The sequence below is a fragment of the Mixophyes fleayi genome, chromosome 7 (genome assembly GCF_038048845.1).
Source record: "Mixophyes fleayi isolate aMixFle1 chromosome 7, aMixFle1.hap1, whole genome shotgun sequence".
NCBI classification, from domain to species: domain Eukaryota; kingdom Metazoa; phylum Chordata; class Amphibia; order Anura; family Limnodynastidae; genus Mixophyes; species Mixophyes fleayi.
This window is the reverse complement of record NC_134408.1, coordinates 135,944,716-135,967,474: the sequence shown is the minus strand read 5'-3', so window position 1 is coordinate 135,967,474 and position 22,759 is coordinate 135,944,716. Positions and strand designations below refer to the sequence as shown.

General features: G+C 40.0%; 1 protein-coding gene across 7 annotated transcripts in view; it reads right to left on the bottom strand.

The window, feature by feature from the left end:
• The window catches only part of FMNL2 (formin like 2), a 184,872-nt gene that overhangs the window by 68,579 nt on the left and 93,534 nt on the right, over positions 1 to 22,759 (bottom strand). For all 7 annotated transcript variants that reach the window (XM_075180885.1, XM_075180887.1, XM_075180884.1 and 4 more), the window contains exons 2-4: positions 19,793 to 19,876; positions 7,609 to 7,689; positions 2,822 to 2,898 (exon numbers count right to left, since the gene is read on the bottom strand). In XM_075180885.1, coding sequence (XP_075036986.1) covers positions 2,822 to 2,898; positions 7,609 to 7,689; positions 19,793 to 19,876 — 242 coding nt within the window. The remainder of the gene's footprint in view (positions 1 to 2,821; positions 2,899 to 7,608; positions 7,690 to 19,792; positions 19,877 to 22,759) is intronic.

Below are 22,759 nucleotides of genomic sequence, written 5' to 3'. Positions count from 1 at the left end.
AGGTTCCAATGATGATATATAAGTCTATTTAACAAGGATCCCAGTGGTAGAGTCTCAGGATGGCGATATCAGAAGAAAATAAGAGAAAAAAAATGATGCTCTAGTAATTAAAGAAACATTTTTTTTCATTTGTGAAAACTTTTAAAACATAATTTTTTGCAATGTTTGAGATCCGTATTTTAGCAATTTTCTTATTTATTTTTTCTAAGTTAACCCTTACCAATCCATTTTTTGTAGACTTATCCAGACCAGTAACGCCAAAGGCAACCAAGAATCTCTCAGCTGCCTCGGACAGAGTTCAATTGTAAATCGTGGAGATATGGACAGCACAGTGGCTAAGTGTTTAGCACTTCTGCCTTACAGCACTGGGGTCACGAGTTCAATTCCTGACCATGGCCTTATCTGTGAGGAGTATGTATGTTCTCCCCGTGTTTGAGTGGGTTTCCTCCGGGTGCTCTGGTTTCCTCCCACACTCCAAAAAAACATACTGGTAGGTTAATTGGCTGCTTACAAATTGACCCTAGTCTGTGTGTGTGTGTGTGTGTGTGTGTGTGTGTGTGTGTGTGTGTGTGTGTGTGTGTTAGGGAATTTAGACTGTAAGCTCCAATGGGGCAGGGACTGATGTGAGTGAGTTCTCTGTACAGCGCTGCAGAATTAGTGGCGGTATATAAATAAATGGTGATGATGATGATGACATGATACACCCCTTAGAGAAGAACAGGAGAAAAAGGTGGCACTGATTAAGCACAAACGGCCTAAATTAGCGCTAGACACAAGACCATTTGCACCACATAAAAATGCGATTTGCATAAAATCTGTTGCATTGCGCATGTGCGCAACGGGGGGATGTATTTTGAGGTGAGCGTATCTTATAGTTAATCCACGTGCACTGGGAGAGGAGGGTCAGGGGCAGTCATGTATAAGTTCAGTAAAATAGGGGCGTGGAGACAATGGTCAACGACACCCCTTAGAGAAGCGTCTGATCTTTAAGATACGTCTCTTAGGAGCCAAATCATTGTACTTTCCATTTGCCTGGTGCAAGATTCCGAGTTCATGATGATGACAATCCCATTTATCCACCAGACATCTATACGCTGGGTTTAAAGTGGCACATATCTTAAATGCAAATTCACATATTTACATTTCCCTTTAAGGGGAATATTAATTAATTAACGTGGCTTTGCCTTGTTAATGATCATCTGTCTTTACAACGATGACAGATAATTTTTCAACACCATTTAATAAAAAATCATCCCAGGAAAACGTACTCGATAGGAGGCTATCCCAACAATGATGTCACTTACTTTAAAACTCCCGTTGTCTGTCTCTTCTTTACGGTCATTATGGCAAAGTTGCTTTGGTTACGCGTAAGCAGAGACATATTTGAGATAGTGACCGGAGGAGAGAGCAGGTAAGCCGCGGTGAGGGATCCAAAAATCCCTTTATCCCAATGCTCTCCTATTGGATTCAATGGCTAACCCACCTGAAGATGGCGCTAGCTATTGCGGGCAACTTGGTACACCGCGCAAAATAGCAATCCCTATAGAGAGCTATGGGGACTGCCTTTGCGCACGATAACAATGCGACAGCAGCAGATATCAGATATAAATAACTGCTATACTTAATAATGTGGTTATCCCAGAAATTGACATTTTCATGGGATTTATCCGTTCAAAGAACCTTGATAAATAGGCCCCCATATAAGGCCCCAAATGTGCCTTTCAGAGTGAGAAATTAAAGTCAGGAGATCCTGATGATGTAGCCAGAATTGTCTAAGGCAAATCACTTTGTGCCTCGTGCCTCCATAATGTGACTAGTTCCTAGTGATTTCATAGGCTGTGTTCTCCTAAATATTAGCTTCACCCGCTATATATAGGTCACATGTACACTTTAAGGGCCTGAGTCATTAAGGAAAGTAAGGCAAAATAAGGAGTACATGTTCTCTGAGACAAACCATGTTACAATGCAAGGGGTGCAAATTAGTTTATTATTTTACACATAAGTTAAATACTGGCTGCTTTTCATGTAGCACACAAATACTTGATTAGCATTATTTTTACACTGAATTTTAAACTTGATCTAGGACATGCCATACCCCAACTATAAATCTGTCCCCACATTTTAAATGAAACCCCCCCCCCCTCCAATGTAACATGGTTTCGCCCAGGTGCAAAGTTACTCCTTTTTTATGCTTTGCTCTCCTTAATGACTCTAAGGGCTAGATTTACTAAGCTACGGGTTTGAAAAAGTGGGGATGTTGCCTATAGCAACCAATCAGATTCTAGCTGTCATTTTGTAGAATGTACTAAATAAATGACAGCTAGACTCTGATTGGTTGCTATAGGCAACATCTCCACTTTTTCAAACCCGCAGTTTAGTAAATATACCCCCAAGTCGCTATACTTTAAGGATGTATTAGATCCCATCATTGTAAGTTATGTTCATTATATCCGCATTACTGTCTATTCCTGCCATGTAACCCAGCCATTCTGCCATCTGTGGCAACAACAGAATTGGCATTCTTCTCATCTCTTACTCAAATTAACATAAATATTGGCTTTAATGTAAAGTACCACATAACACTGAAATTATCATTTTGGTCAATATTAAGCTTATCAACAAGGTATAAAAGCACTAATTGACGAAAGAAAATCTTCATTTTTTTTTTAAATTCTCTACATATAGGTTATGAAGGTTGTGATGAGAATATAGTGGGCACCAGCCGTGGGCACCATTAGGGTTATAACTGCACCCTGCACTTATTAAAAACATTCTTTGCTTTCTTTTTTAATACAGACATTTTCAAAACATCATCTCTTACCCTATGTGATTTGTTCTCAGAGAGATTTCCAGTTCCCGTAAAACTTGAGTGGATTCCTGCACCCGCCTCCGAAACTTCTGAAGAGATAGAAAATGAAATGCATCACTTACCCAATGCTCGGTGTTTACATTCTTCAGATAGTTATGGAATTTTACACTGGAATTAGAATCACACATCAAATTGCCTTTTGTCAGGTAAGGTCTGAGAGACGCTTTACCCCCTGCAAAAGTTGCAGTAATTTTATTTATCCTTTGCTCTACATCCAATTACCATACCACCCAGCAGCCCCAATGTCATGGTCGTTACCAGCTTTCCTATACCAGAAAAACGCCTGGCCTCCTCGAAAAATGGGTGTGATGTTGATGGTACAAACGTGGTTTGAGAAGATCAGGGTGTAGCCTAATTTGTGCACATTTTTTAATTGGGGATGTTGTGAGTTTTGATTAACTAAGAGATATTGCGACCACTGTTCTGTCTATGCTGAGATGGAATTGATAGTGTAATAAAAATTGTTCAGAAAGATCCATTGTGTAGGATTGCACTGAATGGCAGAATCTCGTTGTGATTAACTCCAGGGGGTAAATGTAACAAGCTACAGGTTTGAAAGGTGGAGATGTTGCCTATAGCAGCCAATCAGATTCTAGAAACCATTTTGTATAATGTACCGAATAAATGATAACTAGAATCTGATTGGTTGGTACAGGCAACATCTCCACTTTTTAAACCCGGCGAAAACTTGCAGCTTGATACATTGACTCCCAGATCTGCTTAGAGGAAACAGTGGTGCAGATGTGTGATATTGTTACCAATTCATGCATTCCAGTAGAGTGAGACATTATACACAGTCCTAAGTCTGACAAGTCTATACTGTTACTGCTACAGAATTGTGCAATTCAGAGAGCAATCACTTCCACAGAACTGGCCAATATTCCGTTTTATACGTATTACACTTATGTTTTCATAAGAAATATTAATTTTAGAAATAATTGCATAAAACTGGCAACTAGAAGCAATGGAAAGAACTGCAATAATACCTTACCACTTAGCCTTAATAAATACGAAGCAGCATCAATTTAAAAGGGATTTTGTATACCGGCCAATTTTCCCTTTTAAGATATTTAACCATACAAATGAAAATCTTTGTTTCCAACTGAACTTCAAATAGCTGTGGTGGGTTTGGTGACCCAGAACTCTTTATACTTGGGTATAACGTCTTGCTCACAAAAGGGATTAAGTAAGAATTAAAGAGGCACCATCTTATGCAGAAACAGTTCTGTATTGTGAGTGGTTTATTACATGTTGCCAATGTATCAGCCACATCTAAACGGACATGCTAAGCAGTTTCCAAAAGCATTCTGAAAATAACCCCCAGAGACGCGTTTCATAAGATGAACAGACAATCTTGCTATAGAATTTGTACATAAAGAATGGGTCTGCAATTGCCAAAATTTAACAGTCATCAAAGAGACAAAGCCACTACAAGTTTATTACATTATTTTTGCCTAAGTTTCACTTATAACAAAAGATTGTTGCAACAAGTATCTCTCTTCATGTCAGATCTAGCCCCCAATCCTGTCCCTTCCTATAAACACAAGATGATGTAGGATTGATTTGCTTGCGGAAAACAACAACATTTTTACGAACAATGCAAAGATTTTGAGCAACTTTTATGACATATATAAATGGTGGGATCGGATGGGCGAAAGGGGTGATCGTTGAAGAGTGAGGGCTAGGCACATGAATGTTCTTTGTTGTTCGCCCACATTCACAAGATATAGTTTTGTGGGACGGGTTGGAGAAGAGGCAAATCTAGGGCGATTTTTCCGGGTTAATGGGGGCAATGGACGGAGCACATTTCTCTCCCCGTAACACGTCCCAGGAGGTAGTGGAAATCTGGAGTCAGCCTATACTGTCAATGAGACCTGTTTTGTAGCTTCCAGGTGATTTTTATACAGAAAGCCCATTTCAGCCAATGTCATAACAACATACACACCATAGGGACAGCCTCATGTCCCTTCATTCTTGCGATTCATTTATGACATAAATGGATCTTAACCAAGCAGTATTGTAGGGAACAAACTAAAGTTTCAATTATCTCCTTATCCCCTATGGCCCATTTATTAATGCCTATGGTCCATTTATAAATGCCCATTCATATACTTGAATTTATGCTTAAAATAGGTTCTATGGAGCGAACCACCATTACAGCACCCCAACCTTCCACGACCACTTGGTCCAGTTTGTTTAATTCTGTCCTGATCCCACCATCACTGCATCACTGGGACGGGACTAGGACATCCTCCTAGCTTTATCCAGGCTAGGTAAAAGCAGGGGAGAACTGGATCAGGTCTCCTGTGCCAGCCTGCTCTGATAGATCTAGGTAGACTAGAGGTTCTAAAGGGTTAGGAGATGGCACTTTTGCATCGGTGTGCTCCTTGATGTGCACTGGGCAAACTACCTACATGCACTTTGTACCTGGAATGTATGAAAAAATGTCAGGTCATAGAGGCACAAAATACCTCCAGACACTATGGATTAATGAACAAGGTCCTAACATGGTCATAGGTTGGACTTGTGAAGTGTTTTACTGATTGTACAGAATATACATTACTGCATGACATGTTGTTGCTTCAGAAACGCTGAGTAACAGTAATAATAATATAGAAAATTAAGTGATATCTTTCTTATCCAACCAATGGAAAACAGATAAAGAAGGAGGGTCGCCAAAACTAACATATTAATATATTATGTACTGTTGGCTAACTAATGTGATGTATTTTACTAGCATTTAAATATGTGCTCTTATTTAAACACAGGCTTTTGTGGGGGGTTTTGTTCTCACTTGATAAATGTATTTTCCAACCACTAGTGTTAATTTATATATAAAACATGATGTAAAATAAGACTATTTAAAACACAAAGACAGACTCACATGTATCACATTAAAAGATAACTCCACCCAAAAACAAAATGTTGTTTTGGACACATAAATAAAAGAAGAATATTTCATTTACCTGCAGCGGCCTGATCCTCCTATCAGATGGATACTGATGTCTATAATGGTCCGAACAGGAGATCCTTTTCTGGTTTTTCTCAAACTTCTAGCGGTGTTGTCATGGGCGCTCCCCCATGGGGGAAACTTGACGACACCACAAGCGGTTTGGAAAAAAAAAAAAAAACTACTTCGATAAGATCTTCTGCCAAGAATGTTACAGGCATCACAGGACTTACTGGATTAGAGAATCGGGGGAGAGCAGGTAAGTGTCATTTTCTTTTATTTATTTATTTATTAATTCAGATAATTCCACCAGAGGGGAGGTCCAAATGGCAATTGCAGGGAGCCTCATTGCATTCCTGCTTCCCGCTGTGCAATGGCGAGATTACATCATCAAGACCTGTCTGGCGAGGTCCTGACCCACCCTTTGTACAACAGGAAGAGGCGGGATCCAGGAGGGAGGGATACTCTGGAATGACTCCCTGGAACTCATGAGTCCCGAACATTCCGGCAGTATGATTTATAGGGGGGCATTCAATTCCCCCCGAGGTACCGCCGCGCTAAAACTAGTACCGTTATTACGGTAATAGTGCACGTAATTACCATTATTACGGTAGTTCTGACGCCGGCTTTTTGCTCGCAGCTCCCTGAGCTGCGAGCAAAAAGTCGGGTTAATATTACCGTAATAACGGTAATATCTATAATGCGGCGGTACTTCGGGGGTCCTCCCACTACGTTAGCAGAAAAGCATCAGATTTGAAATTGAACATTATAACTCGCTGATGTAAGCAGTACCAATGTGGTTTCACAGCCAAGTTCCTCTAAAGCTGTTTGGTAACGGTGATCTTTGCAAGGTTATAATTGGATGGCTTATTCTGCTGCTTAGTTTATGCGGATGCACCTTGCTGGCACTTTGATATCAGAATCACTAGAACGCCGCCTCAGGGCAGGGCTCCCTTCATCTACAGAAATAAAGAAACTCGGGAGGCCTCAAGTTTGCTCTGCCGCCCTCCCTGCTTCCCTTTGGAGGAGGCAAAATGCACTAAACGGTTATCTGTGGTATCAACCACCAGTATCTCTAATAATCCACATGGACTCTGAATTCCAGTAAAAGAGGCATATGAAACACAGAGTGCCTCATACCTCAGAAATAATATTAGCGCCTTGTGAATTGAAAGGCTATATTCTCATGAACATTTGCTCCTCCCACAAAATGGCTGCTTCCACTGTGTGTAGGAGACAGGTACACTTTAAGAAACACACAAATAAACAATCAGTTCTGCATAACTCACTTATCAGTACTAATATAAAGCAGTTTTATGGAACCCGCAAAGCAGGGATTGTTCGAATTGAGAAGACCGTAGAAGCAATCAGCAATATGATCTACTAAGCTTTCCCAGCTCAGGCATCACCACAGGATACGAGCACATCTGGCTTGCATGGATATTATTAATTACAGATATTTTTGCAGTAAAGCTGTTATTTTAAGATATTTCTTCCAATTTCGCCAAGTTATTTTATTACCATGTATAGCAGTCTGTTGTTGTCACACTGATTTGGTAAGAAGTCAATTTTGCAGATACAAATCGCTTTCTTAATACCACTTTTGGACCGCTTCGCGACACTGCTAAACTGTCTGCTCTTTGGTTTCCTCTCAAAGAACTTTCCATGATGTAGCCCTCTCTAAACTCTCACTGGATGCTCTCCCGAAACGTCAGCGTGATGAATGATCAGTCATGGAGCATCCCAACTAATGCCCATCAAAATGACAAGGTAATAAATATTCTCTCACCTTTCGTGTTACTGCTGGATCTAGATATCCTTTCAGCTTCAGGATATATGTGTGTGGAGGGTTCTTTACTTGAAACCTTTCCTAGAAAAAAAGCATTGAAAAGATACTGTGAATTTATATACCAGCAATGGACAAGATAATATACATTATGGTATCTACTTGTGGCCCATGCTTAGGGCTTCTTTAGTTCTAAAACAGGAAAAAAAGGACATGAAGTTTTCTCACTCCATAAAAGCCACCACAGAATTATATTCCCACAAAAAGCAGTAATGTCAAAGAAAAACCAGGACACCATGGAGTCCTACCCTATCCTGGGTCCGTCAATTGACCAAGGTCTTTATGTCTTACTTTAAACAAGCATCAGAATACCAATGCAAAATGGCTCATACACTTTGGTTCATCCACAATTGGCCAGTTATGTTGGTCACTGGTCAGCTGATATCAACATCCAATCACGGGTGGCTCCTCTGGTATAGACCATGTGACCGCTCTGTAGGATAACTTTGTCATAAAGGACTATAGAGATGAGTAGGTTCCTTAGTAACTGGTTCTTCTTTACTATAACTATGAGATATGACCATCCAATCATTATCATGGTGCACAGATCATGTAGAAGCACCGTGAAGGAACTGGTATGTAAATTGCCAGTATCAGTTTGATATCAGAATTATGGGGGGGGGGTGTCAGAGTGGTCTTGGACAGGTGGGTCACAGATAAACATTATTCCGTTTGACTAACACTGATACCTGGTGTAATTGTGTATAAAGGACATACTTGCCTACATCCAGTAGGCGACGTCCGGGAGAGGGGCGTGGCTAATGGGTGGGAGGGGCCAAAATGACACGATTATCGGTGAATCCCGTCATTTTGAACAAGGTATGCGGGAGACTGACCCGAATTTCGGGAGTCATTAAGGAAAGTAAGGCAAAAAAAAAATAATCTTCTCTGGGACAAACCATATTACAATGCAAGGGGTGCAAATCAGTTTATTATTTTGCACATAAGTTAAATACTGGCTGTTTTTTCATCTAGCACACATATACTTGATAGCTTTATCTTTACACTGAAATTTCAAGTTAACCTAGGACATGCCGTACCCAAACTATAAATCTGTCCCCACATTTTAAATTTACCTCCCCCCTCCAATGCAACATGTTTTTTTTGCCCAGGGGAAAGGTACTCCTTTATTATGCTTTACTTTCCTTAATGACTCAGGCCCAATATGTGCATCCCTGTAATGAAAGTATTAGGCATGTTAGTTCAAATAGATGGGTATAGCAAGAAATCATGCAAATGAGGCACCGTGACCGTTTATGAATAAAACAATGAGCTTCTCACAGAACTGTATAAAATAACCCTCCGGTAATCTCTACCTCCTCCTCATTCTTGTTTCTGAAGCTGTGAATTTGGATGGCAGCACTCACCAATAACCCAAAACAGAAAATACAGGTGTATAAGAAACTAAGTGAGCTAATGAAAATGTTTAACTAACAATATTTATGGATTTATTGCTCTGGCATTACTAATATGCGAAATAACATTTCCAAATGAAAGCAAAACATCGCCACATGGCAAAGGCTTCTGGGAGATGTGGAGTGCATTAGCAAAGAAAGTTACACTTCTTAAATTAATGTCTTCTATGAATGGCCTGTTTTGATTGCCAGACGGATTTCCTTAATTAACACAGGATATAATACAGCTGTTATTTTAGCTGCGTTGCCAAAGTACAAGGGCATCAAAAATAACGTGTGAAGTGTAAGCAAATTAAGAGAACATTTAATGCCTAATGTCATGATGTATAGAGTTCAAATCAAATTAAATTTCAAGATACAATGGGTGAAGTGTCCACAAAGATGTCCCGATTCCAAATAATGTATAATACAAGCTCAGGCTGTACATGAATAGACTTCTCGTGGGCTGTTTAGTTTCGAGCCACAGAACCGTGTCAGACAGGCCGCTGGCTTCCACAATATTAGTCCTGATCTTATTCTTTTGGCAATTTATGTGATCATCTAAAGAATGGCTCGGTGGTAAAGGCCAACTTGTCACTTTGGAGTTAGAAGCTTTCCACTGAGGTCTGTATCACTATTTAGAAAGGAGCGCTGGTTAATCACAGAAAAGGGATAAAACATTCGGCCAAAGGTCACTTCACATCACACAGCTGAATTATCTCCGCACCGTCTGGATCTAACGTCTGACTCATCAGATGTCATTTGTACTGTGATCAGTTCTCATTACTGTTACCTCTGAAGCGTTCTGACATTGTTTTATTGCAAGTGCAAATTGGGGGTATAAATACAATCTGAAGAAATATTGATTGTTTTCATAGTTTCTGTACACATACAACTGTAAATAAAAGAGCATAATGCTTCTATGTCAAAGGTGAGAACATTCCAGACAGTCTATTTTGCCAGACACACAATGGGAACAGTTTTCACAAATTGATGACATATGACACAGATTTCTGTATTTAAATTTTTGGTTTATAACATCAAAATAATGTAATAACGTTATACTTGCCCACTCTTCCGAAATGTCAAGGGGGGGGGGCGACTCCCAAATTCCGGGTAGGTTTCCCGGACTCCCGGAAAAGCAGACCATTCTCCCGTATCCTGCTCACTTCCTGGTGAATCACGCTATTCACGGTGAATTGTATCATTTTGCCCCCACCCGGCTGCAAAATGACGATTTGGCGTCATTCCGACACAGGCATGGAGCCAAAATGCGAATTACGATTCGCAAATTACTGCCCCCTTCAGTACTCCCGCTTCACCTTGCCTCCGGGATCTCCCAGAGGGGAAACCAAAAAGTTGGTAAGTATAAATAACATATGTATAGAGCAGTGGTAGAACAAGGCTGGTGTATGTTGGTATGACATACGGCAGTGTTGGTTAACCTGTGACACTCCAGGTGTTGTGAAACTACAAGTCTCAGCATATCCTTCCAACAATAAGCTGCTATATATATTGGCAAAGCATGCTGGGACTTGTAGTTTCACAACACCTGGAGTGTCACAGGTTAGCCAACACTGCATACAGCCATTTCTCCTTCTGTTTTAATTTTAAAACTATCAATTTCCACTCACTCCTATTTTCCATACTGGCACTTCAAAATTTCCACTTCAACCTCTGGTATAGCGTGTAATATAATTGTATTATGATCACGTCCAGAGGTCAGGTTATGTTGGAAAGGTGCAATGTCCTATGTCTGTATATAATATTCTGTACAAACACATACAGATTACTGAGTCCAATTGTCTCTGGAAATTGTATTCAAATGTTGGTAAGTGTGGAATAGTTATAATACTTTCCCATAGGATCTACGGTCACAGCAGCACAACTGGGTGTATAAAAGATCAGTTGGAGTTATAGGTGTCCTCTTACTAGGTTGTGATACACAGGGGCAAATGCAGGATTTGTGGAGGGGGGTTTCCACACCACGCCACCAGTGGGCATGACCAGCATGCATGGGGGCATGACTATAATATTAGACAGTGCTTGGCTGTTCTCCAACTCTTCCTATCCCCATAATATACAAGGGCAATGCTGCATGCACTACTGTTATGTGCACGCAGCTCTACCTTTTCAAGTAGAGCCGTGTGAAGCGGGAGCAGGGTCCAGCCACCTCAATTATACAGTGCCCGAGCCTTGGAAGGGGGTTTCCAAGCACTAGGAAACCCCCCTCGGTTTCCCTATGATACAGATTAGTAAAAGAATACCATGGGCCTAAATCAAGGAACGTAAAACAAACACAATGTGTGTTTTTAAAACAAACGCACATACATCGGGTATACGCACGTCCGTATTCAACAAGAAGCAGTAAAGATACATCTGGTGATGAATACGGGTCTAGGTCCGTTCTGCTCTAACAGACAATACACTAAAGGAAACGTACCATACTTATGTGGAATATAAAGTCACAAAAGAACACACAGAAATAAAATAAAAATCTTTTCAAATAACGTTAATAATATAGGGCCTGATTAATTAAGGAAACTTAAGCAAAAGTAAGTAAGTAAGGCAAAACCATGTTACATTGGAGGGGGAGGTAAATTTAAAATGTGGTGGCAGATTTATATTTGGGGTAGGCCATGTTCGAGATCAACTTAAAATTTAAGGGTACAAATAATCTATCAAGTATTTGTGTGCTACATGAAAAAGCAGTCAGTATTTTCCTTATGTGCAAAATAATAAACTAATTTGCACCCCTTGCATTGTAACATGGTTTTGTCCAGAAAACTTGAGTAAGAAAACTTACTCAATTCTTTGCTTAACTTTCCTTAATGAATCAGACCCAATAGTCATTAATGAGAAAACATTAAAAAATAAATAAAAAAAAAAGGTATTTTTTCTTGTTTTTCCCCCAAAATACATTTATTAGGAGGTTATCAATGACTACTGTACATAAAATATATTTTTACAGTTGCTCCTGGTTGTACATACTCTAGCTTGCATTCTAGCCGTCATCACTAGTTATTGGCACTTACACCAGACCTGTAGCCGGTGCAAGTGATTCGACCGAAAAATACGTACCTCTGAAATGCCCAAAGCTTTAATTGGACGCAGCTGTGTGTGCTGGAGCTTGGCCATACTTGCCTACTATCAGTAGGCAAAGTCCGGGAGAGGGGCGTGACTAGAGGAAGGGAGGGGACAGGGAGCCTTGAATCGCGTCATTTTGGCCCTGCCCCCATGAGTAAAATGACGGTTTTTGTTGGGGGCGGAGCCAAAATGACGCGATTCTCTGTGAATCGTGTCATTTTAGCAAGGGAGTTGCGTGATGCAGGAGAAATGCCAGCTCTCCCAGGAGTCCAGGAGACTGACCCAAATTTCAGGAGTCTCCCGGACTCCCGGGAGAGTTGGCAAGTATGACACACGCCCATTCACCTCCCTATTCCAACCCTGAAATCGCAAGCTGTAGTAAGGGTCCTTTGCGCGTGAAGGTGAATCGGGTGTCGCTCCAGTGCTGACTATGCGCAGTGCAATTTTATGCAAAATAAGGTACATATTGACTTTTACATTCCTTGATGATTCCGGCCCCTTAATTCTAAACTAAGCTGTTAAAAGATAGATCCTGTTCATTTAAAAAAAAAAACAATCTCTCATTCCAGCAGCAAATATTCAGATTCTGTTTTACATATGATCCTCAGACCAATAATAAATCGCTTGCTCTATTTCAGTCCGACTTGAGACCACCTCAGAGACGGAGGAGTCAACACACGAAAAAAGAAAACGGAAACAAAAATGTCTTTTTCATTTGTTTTCCTTGATCTTGGCTGCGACCCACTGTCTAGATTTATCAGTCTGCCTCTAAAGCTGATAAATGAGTTTTCATGTCCGGAACCAAAATAAATTCAACTTACCACCTCCAAATTGGATCTGTAAAATTTGCCAGAAAGGCTAGCCAGAGACACATTTCTTAAATAAACAGGATATTGCAAACTATGTGCATATTATTTTTCTGACATTCATTCTATAGCCACAATGACATCTCAAGAGGCGGGGGCTGTGTTTCTGGGAGGGAAATATTTTATCTCCATTATACTTTACATAGACTGAAAGATGCATATATTGACTTATATAGGCCTCCTGTGTCCTTTATTAAATACAATGATTCCTTTCTGCTACCCATCTGTGTTCTTCAGCCATACATTTATATCATCGGGCAGAGGTGATTGTTTTCATTGAGCCAAGATATGACACATAGCTGCTGTGCACCCAACATTATATAATTGTTTCCAGAGTACAGATTTGTGTCATTTCTCAGTGCAAACAGAATACATAACGCCATCTTACAATATAAATACATGGCTGAAAAGCACAGACGGGATTTAGAAAGATAAACCATGTATTTAGTAAGTATTGCAAGGCTGCATGCACAAGCTATTAAAGTCATTTGAAGGTAGCATAGCATAATATGTTATATTTAATCCATGTACATAGGAGGCAGAAAGGGTCTTGGGTCCTTGTCTCTGGTCTCCTCAGGTCACAGAAAACCAACCAGTAACCAATTGACATGAATCCTGGTCATGTGATCGCTTTAACGATTTAGGTGGAGAAGAATGGAATGCGGCATGGAATCTTCAGGGATTCTTGTGAGTGGATCATGCATATGTCACGTTGGTGTTAGTTTGTAACACTCCATCTATGTTGTATTGTTGTTGTAAGTTGTATTTGCAGTTTAGTATTCTGTTAGATAAACATTAAAGTTAGGGTCCATGGGGTTACCAGCTAGAAAATCTTTTTGTGCCAAGCAATCTTCAAATTATACCCAGTAAGTATGCCTTGGCATCGAGGGGAACCAGAGTATCCACATGTTCATGAAATGTATTTTACTTAATAATATTTCTTGATATATCTCTTGTCCCCTTTATTTGTTCTGTTACGGATCATGTAAAAAAGTCAATTGTACATACAGTAGGCATCGAAAAATGGGGGATATGAAGAAGGAGAGAGGGAAAGGACAGTGGGTCAGCATGGGGTTAGTAAAATTGGGTCAAGCATTGAAGATTAGGTCGTAAAAACCTTCCCTTGCTTACTGCTTTCCTTTTAGGCCTGAATAGACAATAGCAGACTGTGGGAACGATAGTGTATAAGTGGGCTATAACACTAGCTTGCCATGTTTGGTGTTGGCCCATGTCCAGAGATCTTATTGCATTTGTCATTATGAAATATATTCAAAATATACTTTGAAATAATAGAAACCTCCCTTACTACCTGCTGACAAATAGATATCAATGAAATTAAAATATAATTCTGTAGGTAGAAGATGTACAAAGAGTCCTTCTCTGACGGCAGAAAGCACAATATTCTTCACGCATATTGTATATTATTTTGCAGTTGGCAGGGTCTGAAAGGCATTACAGCAGGCCATTTAGGGACATGCGGAAGAAAGATTGTTACAGATTAATGTCATGGAAAGAAATAGAGCAGTCATTTAATTTGGTTACACTGCGACCCACAGCAGACATTGCTAATACGATCACAGGTCGTATAGGGAAGAGAAGAAGGGAAGTGTAGACAGAAAGACCGACACAATGTATCACTGGCATGTTTCACCCCGTACCATTCCATATCTCATCTTCCTGGCAGTCAGATCTCAAACGTTTTCATCGTGCCGCAAAATGTATATATAAATATTTCTTCCCAAGCATTAATCAGCTTTCGCATTACACTGAATGGAAATTAAAGAGGTAAAAAATATCTCCATGAAACAAATGATGAAATATGTAGTGACGAGTGGTTATAAGAACCAAACAGCATTACATAAATGTTCAATCTCTGTCAAGAACAGTCACTCTACCTGAGATTAGTGGAGGGGTGCAGGAAGGGGCCATGGTGCCTGGAGCCAGCACAAGCTATGGTGCTCCCCAATATCTCTGGTGATGGGCCGTGGCCTATGTGGCCAGCATGAGCAGGAGACATAACCGGCATGTGCCTGTGTGTGTGTGTGTGTGTGTGTGTGTATGTGTATGTGGGGGGAATAGAACTGAAGGGTGTCTGGATTAATATACTCATCATAGTCAACCTCCAGAGACACTCCTTTCCCTGACTTTGTAGTGCAGCCCACCACAAAATGCATACAGACCTCCCAACTATCTTAATTTTGGTGGGACATCCAGATTAGCGGGGTGGAGCTTAACAGAAAAGTGGGTGGTGTTTAAAACAACTATGCCCATTTGTGGGCGGAGTTTTGATGAATATGGGTGGGGCTTATTTTGTCCTGCTTTCCGGAATATAATTACAATTGTAGGTGTGCCAGAGATGCCTGCAGTAGCAGTCTCCGTTGTGCTGGTTTTACCAATACACTAGTATGATAACAGCGTGATTAACACTGTGGGGGGAATTCAATTCTGCCGCAAGTAACGTGGTGCCAAATCTATTACCGTTAATATGGTAACTTTAACCCTGCTTAACAGTAATTACATGCATTATTACCGTAACGTTGGTAATAGTGCACAGGCTGCGTTACTTTTTACAGTAATGCGGCCAATTAAATTTCCCCCCTGTGTGAGTGACTTACTAGCCTTTGCAAATACAGGGACCTGTGTGATATTTATTGTGGGCCCCCATCTCAAAAGATGGATGCGGCTATTTCTCAAAGTTAGTAAATAAAGGAAGTGCTCTCACCAAGTTTGCAGCACCTCATAAAATATAGCAACAAACAAGGGTTCAAAGACAGCGCAGTTTCAAGAATATCTGTAATATAAATAAGGATATATTGGATCATAAACTCACTGAGAAAAGTAAACACTCAAAAGTCAAAGCAAACACTAGTAGATAGAATGAGTAAACATAAAAATAGATAAATAAATAAGCAAACTAAAAGCAAAACGTGAAACAAAAATAAATGTAAAAGCTGAAATTAACCAATAACGTTAGCAACCACTAAAAATAAAGACTAACTGCAAGCGTAGATCTGATATGGCAAAATAAGTGTGATTCACGCAAATGATGAAACAATGGCACAGTGATATAGCTGTTTCAGTAAATAGGTATAAACGTCTCTGGAACGGTTTCATACTAAGGCCAATTCGGCTGGAACAGTAGAATCTTAATCTAGTTGTTCCTATAATGCTGCTACTGGCTCTTTCAGTCTTTGCTTGGATGTCCCCAGACGATGATTGTGTTCCACTGTGTCCTGGTATCCTGCCACGTATGGAACATGGAAGTGAGTCACTGGATCCTTGAAAGTCTGTACATTAAATGAAATGCGTTGGAGCTTTTTGACAACACACAGCCACCGTCCGTCTGCGTTCCAGTGACTTACTTCCACGTACCATTCTCTGGAGAAGACAACTGTTTTCTCTGGATATTTAGGCTATTGCAGTTTGATAAATAGATCCCAGAGAGTGACTAACAAGTTTGCAGTCTTTGCAAAAATGCACTTTGTGGGGTGGGTTATTCATATACATGGGCAGGGCCAATGATGCCACAGCAGCTCAAACGACTGCAGCATTTTGACCTGCTTTAGATCCCGTCAAGACACTTTCCTAAAGATATGGATGGAATTGCAGCTGTTTGTAAAGAAGTGGGGAGGTAATACATTACTTTCTTTCTATGCTGCAATGAAACATCACTTTCACATGGAACAAAGTTATTTCAGCACGGTTCATACCTGACAATTCCAATGCTGATGTTTAGCGACATTTTAGGAAGACAACAGTTAAATTATATTGCACTTAATGAGCAAGTTTACCAGGTTTATTACATACAAATAAGGAATGCACTATGTAAATGAATTGACTGACAAGGAAATTCCCTGGGAGCTGAATACACAAGAAAAATAGCCATCAACAATACCGAATTCTTAGATATTGGTTTATTTTCTCTTTACCAGCTTCCTGATATCCCTATTATTTTTATACTGGATTGTTACTTAATACACAGCATAAATGCATTGTATTTCAAAATATATAGTATCGTGCACCTTAGCACCGCGTTGTGCTGATACTGAAGTCATTTACATTCTGTGCCGCGCTGGTCCCTGCGCGACAGGAAGACGGAACTCCCACAGGCTGATTCTCAGCTACCGCTCCAGAAATGTCAACTAACGGCAATTGATGACTCTGCAATTTAGCATTTGTAAACTCCTCGCTGAATTAATTGTCTAATTTATGGAACAAAATGTGAATTTTATTCCTCATCTGACAGCAAAAAATAACTACAGGGGGAAAGTTAAGGAAGAAAAAAACCAGTCCTCACTCTCCCGCAGCCAGTGGCTGCCGTCTATATGACGCAGGCTGCGTTATCGAAGTTCTTTGAAGTGGAAGATGAACCTTTCAGTTGGTGATGGATGGATGGTGATTACAGTAACTGTTCCGAGCCAGGGGGAAGTGGAGGGGCACCCTTCCTAATCAGGGTTAAAAATATTGTCTGTGTTACAAGACAAGGGATCCGGAACATGACATAATCCTTCGCCTTACATAATATCTATAGGACTAGTTACATCAGATGACTAATTGCCTGCAGACAGATCAGCTTACCAAAACACCTGTCAATCATATGAGATAAAGATGTAATTCCTTATTAAGTGGCTGAAGGTAAAAAGATGAGTCCCTGTGAGTGTGCATTTAAATGTCAGCAAACAACAGGCTTGGCTGTCTTGGGAATTAAGACTTTTATTACTTGTTTAAAGGACTATATGATCAAAACTGTATAATATCAATGTATCTGTAAATATAGCCCTTAAAGCTATATAGTTGATGAAATAATGCACAAGGTGAGGGTTATTTATTAATGTGCATTTATTATTTCTGGGAAATAATTTTTGCACAAATGCACCTATATTTATGGGCAGCACAATGGCTTAGTGGTTAGCACTTCTGCCTTATCTGTGTGGAGTTGGTATGATCTCCCCGTGGGTTTCCTCCGGGTGCTCTGGTTTCCTCCCAAACTCCAAAATCATACTGGTAGGCAGGGGCAGGCTGGGCAGGGGGGTATCTGCCCCCTGGGCCGTTCCCAAAGTGGGCTAACTTGGGCAGGGTCACTGGGCCACCGGCATTTTTCCCCCTTTAAAATAGGATGTTGAGTCGAGTCTTGGCCCCCGGGGTGAAGTTTGCCAGCCCTCCCCTGCTAGTAGGTTAACTGGCTGCTATTAAACTGACCATAGTCTCTGTGTATGTTAGAGAATTTAGACTGTAAGCTCCAATGGAGCAGGGACTAACGTGAGTTCTCTGTACAGCGCTGCTGAATTAGTGGCGCTATATAAATAGCCGATGATGATATTTATGGGAAGTGCGAGGATCTGCACCAGGATCATTGCTTTTACTTGGGTAGGGAGGGAATAGTGAATCTTCCACTAGGAGAAGCTGGGCGGACATCTAGGTAAATATGGTCTGGACACACTCAAATTGCACCACATGGAAGTATGAGATTTCAATGAGATTCAAGGTGTGGAAAGGGCACATTTGTGGGGAAATTTCCTTGTTAGAGGTAGCCCCAGATTGTCTCTACCCCCACAAAGAGACAGGATGTGGTGCTCAGACTGTCCAGATAATTGGGGGTCATCCTATTCTTTCACAGGGGTGGATTTTGTTACCAATACCTTACAGACACATTTGGTACAGGTACATGCACTTCTATGTGCCTAAATAATCATGTAATAAAAATATTCAAGCATCCAAACATGAAACATGTAAAAGAGACAGTCCCAATGTCTCTCATCCTCATGGTTGATTTAAGACAGGAGAGGAGGCTTGGATGATCGGTATTTTAAAGGAGAAATATATATATATATATATATATATATATGTATGTATTTATATATTAACAATGTGGTTGTCACGATGTGGTCATAATCTGGACTTATTGATTTATTTTTAAATAAAGGCGCAGACAGTTCTTAAAACCTGTCTGTGCCCCTACGCCTATATGTATGAATCATTTTGTTCTTTCTTAGAGAAACTCAAATCTGTTACTACATTATTTCTGAAGCTGCAGCTGTTTTATCAACTACTGCTTCTCTCCTAGTATCCATGATTGGTCACTATGTTGTAAAAGAAAATAGATACTAATTAACCGATAATGTTGTCTATATATAATGTGGTGCCCTGCCATATGGCTGGAGTGATAAACAGATTATAAACATCATCATTATGCAGAAAAATTTCGCTGTAGTCCCACGTAAATCCGAAAGTCTCCTAAATCTCACCCCTTAACAGACCCGAAATAGTAACCGCCACCTTGGCGCACTGATCCGGGTGCCTCACATATAAATCAGTACATTTCAGCATGATGTCACAAACTTGCATTTATGCTACATGCCATAATATATATGAAAATGAATCTTAATGAGTACAGAATACTTGCCTACTATCCTGGAATTTTGGGGAATCCTCCTGTGATTTTTGGGGACGGGGCTATTGGCATTATCAGGTCTCACTAAGCGGATCCTGATTTCGCCAATATGGCCCCTCCCCCACTCTTGCCCTTTGTAAGGGAGGTTTTAAAAAGTAGGCAAGTATGGAGTATAGACTTACCTGCTAAACAGCAAAAAATCATTTAGACATTTTGTCAAGTATAGTAATGTAAAGTACAAGCAACAAGCTTAGAATCCATTGCCATCCGTGTGATTTTGACTGTAGAAAATCAATCAAAACTAATACATCTCTTAATAATTATTATCTTTTCGTTTCAAACATCCTATTTAGCTTTCTACATATTATTACATTTTATTAGCTTTTTACCTGATCGCAGATAAGTTCCCATTTTTTCTCGTTGTCGTACTGACGCAGTAATCTGGCCTTATCAGGCGGAAGGTTCATAGCATTCTGTAAGAGAACAAAGAACAGTCAGTAAGAATTGGATTGAAAGTCAATGTCTTTTGTCTAAAGTGCTCTACTGATCAACAAAGAGGCTTTAATGGGTACATTTATCAGGCTGCGCGTTTCCGGAGGGTTTGAAAAAGTGAAGATGTTGCCTATAGCAACCAATCAGATTCTAGCTGTCATTTATTTAGTACATTCAGCAAAATGACAGCTAGAATCTGATTGGTTGCTATAGGGTTAAACCCGCCGGAAACTCGCAGCTTGATACATTTACACAAACACATCAGCAAGTAGCGGACAAGCGCATTTCTAGTTGTACTTTGCCCAATGTAAAAAAAAAAACTTCAAATACAAAAATGCAACAGGTAGTGTAACAGTCTGGGTGTATCCTCACTCTGATGAGTAATTTAAGCCAAAGTAGAGGCTAAACTCTGCAATATTAATGGTTAATGAAGAGAGTGGTTCTGAAATGATAGAAGGTTGGACTTGATGTAACATTTACACACTTCTTCAGATTTTTCTGCCTGTCCGCCAAGCTCTTACTGGTTGGAGACTTTGGTAAATAGGGAGAAGCCCTAAATCCTGGGAAAACTCCCATTTTTCGCAGGATTTAAGGCTTGTCCCCTGTTGATAAATAGACCCCTTGCACCAATGACTCCTACACCAAATGGCCAGCATATCCATGATTCAGGTGGAGCAGTAATCTCTGGCAGAGGACACCCAATCATGGATTATTATGTGATACATTGTCTTGGTGCCCACAAAGTTAAGAATGTAATTATGTAGCCCCTTTCAGTGACCAAAGGCCACATTTGAGTCCCCTGAAAAATAGCAAGTTGCCTACCACTCATCTACTACATAAAGCTCTTCACCTACAGGGTGAATAACAGTCACAAGCTGATAATGTCTAAAAAATCATTTTGGGGAATTTACAAATATAAATGACAGACAGAAGTTAGCACCAGTCTTTCAAGCTATTTTAGTTGAAACAATTAATTCTTGTGATGTTTTGTGTCTGATCCTTGCTCAGAGTTTTCTGAAAGACATTGTGGAAAGGGGAAGTGTTCCTGTGGTGCTGAAAAACAGCACATTAGGGGATAGACGTATCGAACATTCTAATGGGAAAAGTGGGGGGGCGTTGCCCAGAGCAACCATTCAGATTCTAGCTATCACTTAGAGTGTACGAGATAAATGATTGCTGGCATTTGATTGGTTGCTATGGGCAACACCTCCACTTTTTCTTTTAGAGGGCTTGATAACTTTAACCCTTAATTTCAAATGAAAATGAACAACTTCACTTCTTGATAAAACGTACTTATATTGTACAGTGATTGTGTGCTGTTATGATAGGAGGTTATTCTTTTTGGAAAAGAAATCCTAGAGTATATCACTCTTTATTTAATCTCTCTCTCTCTCTCTGAAAACACATCTTATACATCTATACATCTATCCGCGTTTAATTCAATTTAACCCACTTACACATGAAAAGCACAAACATGATGAATGGTTTCCTATAGGCTTGTTCTAACATTTTAATTTTGCATTTCAAATTTTAAGACATGGACAGAACAATTTCTTACGCATTAATAATCACTACTAGTACAATAGGTTATATTGGTAAATGCCCAACATCTAAACAAATGCATGGAAACCACAGTAAAAACACTTAGCCAAAATTAATCTGAATTATGCAGTAGTTTTAATGTGTTGTTTGTCCTTTTCCAGCGTATATGTGAACAAGACCTAAGTCAGAGCTCTGGCAGAATGGAATAGTATTGATACTTTGTAGGCTTTTCAAACAAGTTTAGACGACTCTACACAGCAGCTTCTTATATTATTACACAGTAACATTTTTACTTTCAATCTCCCTATGGAGGCGGATTTAGATAATGGATCCTCACTACAGTATGTCCTGTAAGAATGCTAGATGATTATATGATCTTTATGTCTTCCTTGTGCATTAGTTGGTTATTCAAATGTAGGAAGTCTACCAATTTGCTTTCATCAGCCCAAGTGTCAGAAAGGGGTGTAGTCTGCTTGGAAAAGGGTGTGACTTCACCAGAACTGGATGTGGGTTGGTCTGGCCAGATGTTGTGTATGATATATGGGAGGTAGGGATGGCTTAAACTGATCCACTTTTGCAATCAGGAATGTTGGCATTGAGGAGAAAGCCTACTAATAGTGTTCTAACATCTAGTAGTAAGGGACAGCAACAGCAGAAAGTCAGCGTAATTATATACCATGTACCCTCCATGTATGTCTATCATCATCATCATCATCAGCTATTTATATAGCGCCACTAATTCTGCAGCGCTGTACAGAGAACTCACTCACATCAGTCCCTGCCCCATTGGAGTTTACAGTCTAAATTCCCTACATACACACACACACACACAGACAGAGAGAGAGACTAGGGTCAATTTTGATAGCAGCCAATTAATTTTTGGAGTGTGGGAGGAAACCGGAGCACCCGGAGGAAACCCACGCAAACACATGGAGAACATACAAACTCCACACAGATAAGGCCATGATCGGGAATTGAACTCATGACCCCAGTGCTGTAAGGCAGAAGTGCCAACCACTAAGACACCGTGCTGCCCCAGGGATCAATCATATTTTTTAAAAAAACAAATAGTATTCGTAAATCACCAAGTACCAAGCATTCCGTACCATAGGTCCTATACAATGTAACCATCATACCATATTAAATCCAAAGATTGTTCCTTCAGGTTTATTATTTAGTACAGTAGTATAAAATAACTTGGAAGTGTATCACTAATCTATGAATTATTTCATGCATTTTTAAACCTGTCCTGGCTTGTTATTTTCCTCCCATATAAGATTTTGCAGCTGTTCATGAGAAGTATTTTGGCAGCTTTGCGCAGG